At 42.7% G+C, this 12,644-nt stretch overlaps 1 protein-coding gene across 1 annotated transcript; it reads right to left on the reverse strand.

The window, feature by feature from the left end:
- Positions 1-7,165: 7,165 nt before the first annotated feature.
- LOC119328409 (protein MEI2-like 6) lies at positions 7,166-8,849 on the reverse strand. The gene is made up of 4 exons (XM_037601395.1): positions 8,272-8,849; positions 8,035-8,154; positions 7,770-7,911; positions 7,166-7,644 (listed from the first exon to the last, which is right to left on the reverse strand). The coding sequence occupies exons 1-4, from the start codon at positions 8,811-8,813 to the stop codon at positions 7,489-7,491; spliced, it is 960 nt and encodes a 319-aa protein (XP_037457292.1). The 5' UTR covers positions 8,814-8,849; the 3' UTR covers positions 7,166-7,488.
- Positions 8,850-12,644: the final 3,795 nt, after the last annotated feature.

Consider the following 12,644-nt stretch of genomic DNA (forward strand, 5'->3'; position numbering starts at 1 on the left):
TTTGCGGTTTTGCCTCCTAGGAAACTTCTCGTGCCCTCTGGCGACGGAGCGTTCGTAGGATTAGGCTAAATCTGGTGAGCGTGATTTCGATTCCGCTTTCATCCACGCGATTCTCCGATTCCAAATCCCTATTCCCCAACTCCCAGCAATCCCTCTGATTCCAAATCCCTCTACCCCAACTCCCAGCACTCTCGGGCGCACTCTGTCTCCAATCTCCAGCCGTGGTTCGGGGTGATTTTGGGGCAAACTTTATCTTTGATGCCCACCCTTGGCCCTGGTGTGGATTCAGCAGTGGGGAGTCACCAGCAGTGTGTGAGGATGAGCACAGAGTCCGCTCCCGCTCCATGCATGGCAGTGGTGGCGGCAAATCTGATGGGTGGCGAGGGCACTGGAGTGGGTGGTGCCCCGGTTGAAGCAGATGATGTTGTGGCAGAGATGATGAAGAGGCTAAATCTCATAGCTGAAGAGGCCACAGCGGTCATTCTTGAGGATGAAAATGAAGAAGATTTGGTGAGCCTGGATTGGGCACTAATTGGCAAGGTATTGTCTCCTAGTATCCTTCATGTTCAGACTATTGCATCTGCGCTGAGACCGGCTTGGGGAAATCCGAGAGGTTTGTCAATAAAACCAGTGGGGGATAACACTTTTATTGCGGAATTGCAAGCAAGGAGGATATGGATAGAATTTTAGCAGGGGGGCCATGGACTGTAGGTAAGCATGCAGTCTTGTTCAATATCTTTAACAAAGCTGAAGCCCTCTGATGTTACCTTTGACAAAATCACTATTTGGGCCCGTATCAAAAAACCCCGATTTGAGTTAATGAACAAGTTTGGGGGGGGGGGGTCACTGGGTGCTAAGCTAGGAAAAGTGGAGAAGGTTGATGTTGATAGTGAAGGACGGGTAAGTGGCGATTGTTTGCGAGTTCGTGTTACAGTTAAAGTCTCGGAACCGTTGTTGAGATGGGTTACTGCATATTCAAAGAAACACATGTCTTTTGATACATATGAAGTTCAATATGAGAGGCTCCCTCACTACTATTTCTCTTGCGGCATTATTGGTCACTCTTCTCTGGAATGTCCGAAACTAGGTACAGGAGACAAAGATGGTAAGTTACCTTACAATGCTGATAGGATGTGTGTGAAAGATGATAGAAAGAACGCCTTTTTGTCCCCAAAATCAGGACATAGCTCACAATCCAGTGGAAAAAGCTCTCTTTTTGGGGAAGGTAATAATGACGCTCAAAGACTTCAAAAGGAGAAATCAGGGGAAGAGGAGGCAACTGCGACAAAGCTACAGAATGAGGTTACCTCCCCAATGAAGACGGAGGAACAAAATTTCAAACAAAAAGGCAAAACAATTTGTAGTGAGGTCAACAAGGAGCTATTCCTAGTGCAGCCTAGCAGTACTCAGATGATTGGACAGAAGAGGAAGCAAGTGAAGGTATACAGACCCAAGATCCAAGTTCTGAACTCTCAGGAAAAAATGAGACAGGGGACGGATGCTTTAACCCTCACACTTGGAGAACAGAACACTAGTACAAGGTGCCCACCTTCAGTTACTTTACCAATTGGAGATGAGACCCTATCAGAATCCTACAAGAAACGAAAAAAGGAGCTCGACAACTTCTTAAGATCGGCGGATCAGGCGGAGGTTGCAGGGATGCAGCCCCGCCATACGCAATGAGGCTCTTGTGTTGGAATTGTCGCGGTCTGGGGACGGACGCGACAGTGGGCGAGCTAAAATGGCTCGTCAGTAAATATCGTCCCTCCCTCCTCTTCCTATCCGAGACGAAGATGAGGGATTCAAGAGCTCGGAATTTCATGTGGTCTCTGGGATATTCAGGTGCTTTTGCAGTCAGTTGTGAGGGTTTGAGTGGCGGGCTTGCTCTCTTTTGGTCATCAAATATCTCGGTGTCATTGAGAGCATATTCGAAGCAATTGATCGATATTATAGCCAAGGCAGAAGATGGTGCTAGTTGGCGAACAACCCTGGTATATGGTGAACCAAGGAAGGAATTGAGGCACATCTTTTGGGACAGACTTCGCTTCCTGAAGGCTCAGTGGAAGGGACCGTGGATATGCGCTGGAGACTTCAACGAAGCTTTGCATGATGATGAACACATGGGCTTTCGAAATAGAGACGAACATCAAATAGCCTTGTTCAGAGAATGCCTAGATGATTGTGGGCTCGTGGACATGGGGTATATTGGCCCTAAATTTACATGGTCCAACCGACATAATGCTGAGATGAATACAAGGGTTAGACTGGACCGAGCAGTAGCGAATGGTGATTTTCTTCAGAAGTTTGATAATTGCACTATTGAGAATATCATCACTACTTCGTCTGACCACTTTGCGATTTTGATAACAATGGCGAAGGGTAGCGATCGAACAGTCATAAATCCAGTGCAACACTCTTTCATATTTGAAGCCGCATGGATGAGGGCACCTGATTACGATCATATGATAGATGAGAACTGGAAAAATCTCAAGAGCGACACTCCATCATTATATAACACATGGTCTGCTCTTAACAAGTTATCTACCTCTATTTAGAAATGGAGCAAGGTTTCCTTCGGCTCGGTTAAGAAAGAAATCAGAATGTTGGAAAAGCATCTTGCTACCATAAGAAAGAATATTCCAGCCTCAAACAACTCGGATGAAGAGAAGAAAATTGAACTACGGTTGTGTGAACTCTTTGAAAGAGAAGAAATCATGGCCCGACAACGATCAAGAGTGGATTGGCTACGGGAAGGGGATCGCAACACATCTTTCTTCCATGCACGGGCATCGGCCAGAAGAAGAACAAATAGAATAAAATTCTTGTATAAAGCCGATGGGTCAATATGTAAAGATCATGAAGGGATCAAAAGTATGGTCTATGAATTCTATGCAAATTTATTTACTTCTGAACCTTATGATTCATTAGATGCATCCCTTGAAGCAATCCCAAGAAAGGTTAATGACAAAGTTAATGAAGCTTTGTGCCGAGAATATACAAATGATGAAATCAAGGCTGCTCTTTTCTAGATGGGCCCTACTAAGGCTCCAGGACCTGATGGCTTCCCTGCCCTGTTTTATCAGAGACATTGGGAGCTTTTAAAGGATGATGTATGTGCGGCGGTGAAGGGTTTTCTGTTGGGTTCAGATATTCCATATGGCTTCTGTGACTCGGTAATTGTTTTAATCCCAAAAGTGAACTCTCCTGATGTGCTATCTAATTTCCGGCCTATAAGTTTGTGCAATGTTATTTACAAAGTTGCTTCAAAAGTTATAGCTAATCGCTTAAAACCTTTTTTGCTGGAAATAATTTCTGAACAACAGAGCGCCTTTGTGTCAGGGAGAATAATTACTGATAATATCCTCATTGCTTATGAATCTCTCCATACAATTAGAAAGCAAAAAGTAAAACACCCTTTCTTTGCTCTCAAAATTGATATGACAAAGGCATATGATAGAGTAGAGTGGAAATACCTCAAGGGTGTGTTGCTGAAACTGGGCTTTAATGCTAGATGGGTGGAGATGGTAATGAGATGCATAACTTCCGTGAAATATACAGTCAAAGTCAATGGTGATTTTACCGAACCTTTTAAACCTACTAGAGGTATTAGGCAAGGGGATCCAATCCCCTACCTATTTTTGCTATGTGCTGAAGGCTTATCTTGTTTGTTGCAGCCAAAAGAAGCGTCAGGGGACTTGAAAGGAATTCGCAATGGTAGGTTTGGTCCTCCTATCTCCCATCTCCTTTTTGCTAATGATAGTGTGTTCTTTATTAAGGGAGATGACAAGAGTGTCGAGGCCCTAAAATCAGCACTACATACGTATTGCAATGGGTCTGGACAGAAAATTAATTTGCAGAAATCGTCTATATTTTTTGGTACACATTGTGACGAACAGGTAAAGGAAAGAGTGAAAAGGAAAATTGGAGTCCAAGATGACACATTACAAGCTACTTATCTTGGCATGCCGACCTGGGTGGGACGTTCACCGACTAATTGTTTCAATTTTCTCACTGGTCGGATATGGAAAAGACTTAATGGCTGGAGTGATAGGCCATTATCAAGGGCTGGGAAAGAAATTATGTTAAAATCGGTTGCACAAGCAATTCCAACATATGTAATGAGTTGTTTTCTGCTTCCCATTAGCGTTTGCGAAAAGATAAGAAGATCAATTGCAAACTTCTGGTGGGGTGTAGAAGATGGCAGAAGGAAACTACATTGGAGATCATGGAAATGGTTATCCTCACCAAAGTTCCTAGGAGGCATGGGATTTAGGGACATCTCAATTTTCAATCAAGCCAGGTTGGGTAAACAATGTTGGCGTCTTTTAACCGAGCCCAACTCTTTATGTGCCCGAGTGTTAAAGGGTAGGTATTATCCTGATGGGGATTTCTGGACTGCGAAGTGCACGAGGTCTTCATCTTACACATGGCGTAGTCTGATGTATGGGAAGCGATTGATACAAAAAGGCCTGCAGTGGAGAGTGGGAGATGGCAAACAAATACATATATACAAGGACAATTGGATTCCAGATGTGATTCCCGGAACTCTGCAACCAACGAGTGAAAACCAATTAGTGAGTTCCTTGATTACCGAGAGGGGTCAACAATGGAATGAGGCAGCCATCAGAAATAGATTCACAGAAGACACAGTGGAGAAAATTCTGAGTATTCCTTTAAGTACAAAAGGTTGTACAGACTTTGCCTCATGGCCCCACACAAAGAATGGTGTCTATACTGTGAGATCAGCCTATAATCTAGCTAGAACGATGAATTTCTGGGGAGAGCAGAGTGTAGATGGCAAAGGTTCAACTTCTGAACAGAAGCCATTGGAGAAAATGTGGAAGAAATTGTGGGCAATTCAGTGTCCTAATAAAATGAAAGTAGTATTATGGAGGCAGGCACATGATTGTCTCCCTACAGGCTATCAACTTCAAGTAAGATCCATACCTACAAGCTATAATTGTTACTTTTGCAATAGGGAGGAAACTGTTGAACATTGTTTTCTGCATTGTCACTATGTTAAAAAAATCTGGAAAGAACTTAAAAAGGATTATGGAATTTGCCTGAACCTGAAAAGCTTTACCCATATTAGGCAATGGATATTAACATGGCTATTTAATGCTACTGATTTTCATGCCATTGTTTTTGCCGTGGCAATTTGGCATATTTGGGAGAATAGAAATGCTCATCGTAATGATGAGGCTTTAATTCACCCACTTCGTGTTGTGGGAAAGATCAAAGCCTATATTGAGTTCATCAATTTGCATCTTTTCAGTTCGACCAATTTCAGTAGGCGCGAGGCCTTGAAGTCTAGCTAAAATTGGTCTCCACCGCCGGAAGGGTCGATGCTTATCAACATGGATGCAGCAATCTTTCCTCAGTCTACAAGAGCTGGATTTGGCGTGGTCATTCGCGACCATCGGGGGATGGTGCAAGCGGCAAGCAGAGGCTACTTTGCTCGAATCCAAAATCCTGAAGTTGCAGAAGCCATGGCACTTCGTCAAGCTTTAGTTCTTGCTGGGGAGAGAGGTATGCAGAGAGTCATGGTGGCTTCTGACTGTTTATCGCTGATCAACAAAATCAAAGAACCAAATTTGGATAGATCCCCTACGGGAGCAATAGTCCACGATATCAAGAACTGGGCTACAAAGTTTAGGTCTTGTAACTTTATCCATGTTTATCGATCATGTAATTTGGCAGCTCACACTCTTGCCAGGTTGGCAGAGTATGATGGTAGATCATGTTGGTTTAATGAGACTTCTGATGTTATCAGAACCATTATCTGTAATGAACAAGCTTATGTATAAATAAAAGGCTGCTGCCAATTACCTCAAAAAAAAAAAAACTAAACCGGCTTTTCTTGCATCTAGCGGGCTGTCTGTTTTTGCTGGATGCAGGCAAACACACCATCCTTTGCGCATGGCCAAACAACATCAAAGTTTTAAAATGGTGATCAGTTTCGACCAAAAAATAAACCACTCAAACATGCTTCCATTCCAAAAGAAAAATTAAACTACCCAAACAAACCCCAACACAACAGAAGCGCTTTCTCCCCCAAAACTAATTAGGGAAGCGAATTGTTTGGCACACTTTCTTGCTAGACATTTTCCATGACTTTAAATCGAATTATGAATTGTTTGGCACACTTTCTTGCTAGACATTTTTCATGACTTTAAATCGAATTATGAATGGAAGGACGAAGCCTCCCAGCTTCTTAGGGGGTGTTTGTTTCCAGGGACTTTTTTGTGTAGGGACTAGAAAAAGTCCCTTTTAGAGACTTTTTTACCAAACGGGAGGGACTTTTTAGGGACTAAACTAGGCATTTGGGACTAAATGAAGAAGACTCTCAAGGAGAGTCTTTTGGGGACTTTTTGAGACTTCTCCAACAATGCCCTTTCATGCACCTATTGGCCCGCCACCCCATAGTGTTGTTTAGTTGTTATTTTTCTATATACTAGGGGCAACATGGTCATTTAATAACCTCTAAGAAAGGACCAGGGACTTAGTCTATGGAAACAAACAGGGAGGGACTTTTTTAGGGACTAGAGACTTTTTAGTTGGGACTAGAAAAAGTCCTAGTACTAGAGAACCAAACCCCACCTTATTACCACTTTATTATCACATGTAACTTGTGGATGTAACTTTACCACAGATTGAATAAAAGTGCCATGAGGCCTTCCCTTAAAAAACAAATTTTTTAAAACGGACAGCTCTATCAGAGTTTAAAAACGGTGACCAGTTTTGGCCAAAAATTAAACCACTGAAACATGCTTTCCGAGCGTTGCTTAGCCATCTTCGGCTGGACATGGCAACGACGGCACGGGGTGTGCTTATTAAAAGGCAATTCTTCATTCTTCAAAACAAAAAAAAATCCATATCTTGTTTCTGTATCTTATAAATGAACTGAAGTGCTTATTTGAAGGCATTGCTTCAAAAAGAAAAATGCTTTCCAGCAGAAGTGTAAAAGCGAACAACACGAATATGTGCCAGTTCAATTTTAAAATTAGCCATCTTCGACTTGCATATAACACGAAGACACATAAGCCCTTAGGACCTCTTTGATTCGCTGGAAATTTTGCATACATAATACAACAACAGAGATTTAATTTTCCTGGCGAGAGGCGAAGACACATAAGCCCTTAGGACCTCTTTAATTCGCTGGAAATTTTGCATACATAATACAACAACAGAGATTTAATTTTCCTGGCGAGAGGCCATCAAGGGTGCGGCGCACCGGCATGTCATACAACAAGGGGCTTCTAGGACACTGACTAAACACTTCTGCTACTACTAGCAGCACTAGATTCTAGCACGCTGACTGACTAAAAACAGGGAGGACGACACTTTGTAGAACACATGGAATAATGAGGCGATATAATCTATCTCCCGTTCTATCCATCCATGGCATGGACGAGGATAGAATGCAAGAAAGATCGATTGGTAGTTTACCCAGGCCCGCAGGCCGGCGAACGCCGAAGAGAGCTTCCATCAGCAGGGGCGGCGGGGCTGGAGGTGGCCGACCACGTGCTCCGCCGTCCAACGCACGCCGTCGCGCGGCGGCTCGAAGCGCACCGGCAGGAAATCCTTGCGGCCGCCGCAGGGGAACCACGACGCCGAGAAGTGCGCCACGAGCCCGTCCAGCCCCTGCATGCGATACGAATTACGAACCCCAATCCAATTACATGATGATGGCGGACATTAATTAGCGCGCAGCCCGCGACGGGGAAATTGAACCGACGAGCCAGAGCGAGCGGTAACTAGGCGCGTACCTCCAGGCGCGCGTGCACGACGTCGCACACCTTCTTGGAGCCCGCGGCCTCCCAGCGGTGGCCGTCGAGGTGCGCGTGGAGCCGCCGCGCCGCCGCCGCCGTCGTCATGTTCACGAAGGCGTAGCCCTTGTTGAACATCGTCCTGTGCAGAAGACAATAAACCTCATCAAAAAGGTGCACACGGATTGGATTCAAAGAGTAGGAAAAAGTAGCATTGATTGTATGGAAAGTAACTCTCGGGAGGGGAAACCGCTAGCAATCATACCCGAAGTCGACGGGGACGTAGAGGAAATCGTACTCCGACCTGACCCCTTCGCCGTCGCCGCCGAGCTTGGCGTTCTCCTCGGCGCAGTGCTGGTCGAGGATGGCCATGAATCTCCTCTTCCTGCAATGTCCCGTATGAAGCCAATCTTTAAGCAGAAGACCCAAAAATATAAGCAAGAACTAGCTAGGTGACATGAGATCGATCAAACAAAGAGGGCAAACAACTAGTATTACATACATAAATTTATTGGGAATATTGCGAATCATCAGGGACGTGTTGTTCTCTTTGGGGTTGAAGGCGAGGCGTGGCCACTGGCGACTGCGCGGTTTGCCCGCGGAAGACGTACGCGGCGGGGGACGCAGAAGCGGCGCTCGCGGTGGCAGAGGCGAAGTGGGCGGCTCCCTGCTCCAAGGAGTGAGGACGGAGCGGGGGGAAGGCTCGTCCCTTACCTCTTCCTTCGAGGCCACCTCGCCTCCGTCCTCGATGATCTCCGTGATTCGACAACGGGTCGCCGATTGCGGTGGCGGTGGCGGCGCCGTGCAACAATACACCATCAATGGAGCGGGGTATCCGTATGCTGTCTGCAGCGGGAACGAGGGCATCCCCACTGTGTGGTACCAGTCGCCGCCGTAGGCGAAAGGCCACCCGTGCGCCGGCGAGAGTGGGGGCGGAGGCGGCGGGTAGGAGAAAGGAGAGGGGTTGCACCACGTGGGAGCGAGTGCCATCGGAAGGTAAGGCGAGGCTACGGGGTTGAGGCGGGAGACGGCGGAGGCGGCCATTGTTTTTGGGCTGGAGGTGAAGGAGGAAGGCGAACAAAGGAGAGACCTGAAGGAGAAATAGGGAGGCACCCGGTCCCCCGGTCCCCCGGTCCTTATAAAGGAAGGAGGAAGACGAACAAGGAGAATCGGCCTAAAGGACTAGTGATTCGTTGCTTTTTTTTCCTTTCCTTGTTGCAAAAGAGTAGGATTTCCGGTTTTCTGAAACCGAAATGTCTCTTGTAGTAGTACTACTTGAAAAGAATAGCGTATTGTGAGCTTCCTCGTACAGAATATGAAAATATTTACTGAATAATTTTTTTTTGTTTAGTCCAAATCAAATTTACTCACAAACACGCGGTATACAGCAGATCGATATGTAGAAACGATTATCTGCCTTTTCCGTGGTGCAGTGCAACCAAACAACTTTCATATATTTTTTCTAACACAACAAACGCAGATGCCTATATACACACACATAAACTTGACCCTATGAAGACATGACATGCTATTTCTATGAGCACCTATAAGATACAGAATCGGTACAACATTTTAAGATTGATGAAATCATCACAAATACCTTTATAGTCAACAAGAACGTCTTTTTCCATAAAACGAACATCGTGGAAAAGTCTGAAATAAATTCAGAAAAATGCACGGACAAGTCTAGAACTTGAGCTGTGGGTTGGTCCCACCATGAAGAACCTACCCATCTAAGATATCAGATCACACACCTTCATATTTTATTAGATGGTTTTAGGGTCACATTTGATTATAATAATTATAAAATTTTAGGGATTAGAAGAATGAGGATCAAGTAACTAAACCTGATTGAAATGCATTCGGATAGAAAACTCACATGTCATGTATTAAATTTTTTGGATTTGCCAAATCTCATCTAGATGAGGAATAACAAAATCTTATCTAACTTCTACACATCATTTGAGTAATCAAACAAAAAATAATAATAGACCTGTACGAATCTTTATGGAAATCAAGTGGTGCAGTAGGAGTTAGATGTGGTTTGGTTAAGTCTCATTTAGACAAACGTTAGACACACCCTAAAAATTTCTACTATATCTTAAGACACGAACAAGTTAGGGGGCATCTTAAGGCTGGTCATAACGGGGAGAAACTTAGGAGTAATATCACACACTCCAATACAAATTTGCTTATGTAGCACATATTTAATGAAGAGGGAGGTGCTTGTGGTAACTAGCTAAGAGCATGCTTGGATACGTTTTAGTCCCATGACTAAAAGTAGTGAGACTAAAACTTGCTAGTCTCACCCATGCTTGGATCCAAATACTAAAGAGACTAAAATCTAGTTATTGAGCATTTATTATCCTCCAAACCCTCCAATCCAGAACTAAGGAGAGGAATTAAATGAGGAGAGAGAGAGCTAATACATATTTTAGTAGGTTTCCCATGACTAAAAGATTTTAGCCTCAAGACTAGTCCTAGCCTCTCTTTAGTCAGGGGTGCTTGGAACTTTAGCCTGTAAAAGAGACTATTTTTAGTCAGACTAAAAATAGTCCCTTGTATTAGCTCTCTCTCTCCTCATTTAATTCCTCTCCTTAGTTCTGGATTGGAGGGTTTGGAGGATAATAAATGCTCAATAACTAGATTTTAGTCTCTTTAGTATTTGGATCCAAGCATGGGTGAGACTAGCAAGTTTTAGTCCCACTACTTTTAGTCATGGGACTAAAACGTATCCAAGCATGCTCTAAGTTACCGGAACATCACACACTCCAAGAAACAATGAGTAACCTAATAAATACATCGTTGCATGACAGTACATAAATGTTCTACTCACTATGAAGATAGTAACATAGTCTAGGAAAGTGTGTATGTTACTAGCTTATGTTCTTGCCCATTGTGACCAGCCTGAAATGTCCATTGTACTCTTCTTTATAGTACGCATTCTCGCAAAAAAAAAAGTATGCATTGAATTTTAAAAAGTATGTGCTTCTGTTGAGGACTCAAACTTCATGATCCAAATCGATGTCCGCATATGTACCCATAGATGAAATCTACAAAAAAAACGTCCCTAGGAAAATACCTGCCATCCGAATAAATCTTAGGTTTAACCGGGAAACATGTCGTTACACCTATTTTCATGTCTCACATATTACAACATTGCGGGGATTCAAAGGGCATAATTGCTTTTAAAACAATTAATTGGAGTATCTTGAGAGGACTTCACTCTTGCAATCCAAGTTCTTTATCAAAGTATATGGTAGATTTAGAGTGAAGTTTAAGTATAATGCTAATGAGCTACATCATTTCTACAAGATATCGATGCATCTATGCATTTAGGAGATTTCACAACCTATATGATTACCAGTTGCACCCTACTATCTAGGCTGAGCAAAAAGGGCGACTGCCCTGCCCTGAGAGGAGGAGGGCCTCAAATACTGAATTGTACAAGTAATTATTATACTACTCCCTCAATTACATTATGTAAGGTGTATTATTATTGGTCCATGACCAAGACACATGATTATAGACAATTTAGGACAAAATTATCCTTGGCTAATTCGTTGATTAGCGACAAGTAAATCTTTTAGGCTAGGAAAGGAATAGATATACACAATCGGGAGAGAGATGCTTTCCTTTTTTTTCTCTACATGAAGAGATACAAGCAATCATGAAAGAGATACTTTTTTCTTTTTCTGGAGGGCTAAAACCAGAATTGCAGGGAATTAGAAGAAATGCACCTTACATTGTGAAATTTTATGAAAAAGTAAATACACCTTGTATAAAGGAACAAATTGGGTATTATATTGTATGTTACTAGCTAATTTGTCCGTTCATTGCATGGAGGCATCCATATCTTAGTGGTTAGACACCAAACATGTTTGACATAAATATGGCTCCCATGATATTCAAGATTTTGGTAAGATCTGATTTTGATTTGACTATGGGCAGGGAAGACAAGGAGTGTTTTGATTTAGATGGGGTTTAGTAAGATTTGATTTGGTTTGGGGTATAGGAAGGGTAAGGCAAGGTAAGTTTTGATTTGGTTGTGGTTTTGATAGGATTCGATTTGACCGAGTTAATGCAGGAGGTGGGGGAGAAGGTGGAGACGAAAGCGACTGTACAACGATCAGTTCCCTTTTAATAGTGATGAGGATGTCCAAAATATTACGGAATACATAAAAAATAGCCACAATTTGGAGGAGCCCCAAGTCCATGTCACATACTAATAGCATATACCATCTGGGAACAAGCCAATCCAATCTACAATCGAATTTAAGTAGGCTACTAGTATCTTTTTGACGAGCATCATGTATGCCATAATTAGATTCCTACCTTTAATTAGGATGCAACTTTTCATTTAAGAAAATAACATTAGCTCTCATATACACCATACACCAGGTCAAACCAAGTGAATTACAGACAAGCATATCAAAAACCAGATCGTATACACTAAAAAGAGGGAATCGATAATATTTTCATTTTAGTTGATTATGACAATAATGATTACTCTAAGTACATGTACAAGGCATGCACATGTTGTCCAATTATTACTAGACCCTGCTTGTAAGAACATTTATCATACACTCAAAGTTTATATAGATATGCTTACCTACTAATAAGCTACACTCTTTTTGAGATATTTGTTAGAGTTTACGATTTGAAAATTCCTACCATGATATTTAATGATAATAAATAAATTCAAATAAGAGGTAACAATGAGTCCATCTTTAGGTCACAACATGTACAAAAACATATGATTATGAAAAAAATGCATGATATATATGTCACCTATACTTTGAAGTCCCACAAGGTGTGAGAGCACAAGAAATTTACAACTAATACATCTAAATAGTCCACAAAAAATTAAGGACA

Source organism: Triticum dicoccoides, chromosome 7A (assembly GCF_002162155.2).
Source record: "Triticum dicoccoides isolate Atlit2015 ecotype Zavitan chromosome 7A, WEW_v2.0, whole genome shotgun sequence".
NCBI classification, from domain to species: Eukaryota; Viridiplantae; Streptophyta; class Magnoliopsida; order Poales; family Poaceae; genus Triticum; species Triticum dicoccoides.

Coding starts and splice junctions, on each gene's coding strand:
- LOC119328409 (XM_037601395.1), bottom strand. CDS start 8,813: ATGGCCGCCTCCGCCGTCTCCCGCCTCAACCCCGTAGCCTCGCCTTAC. Junction 8,155..8,271: donor AATATTCCCAATAAATTTAT/GTATGTAATACT, acceptor GGGACATTGCAG/GAAGAGGAGATTCATGGCCA. Junction 7,645..7,769: donor TCGTGCACGCGCGCCTGGAG/GTACGCGCCTAG, acceptor TATCGCATGCAG/GGGCTGGACGGGCTCGTGGC.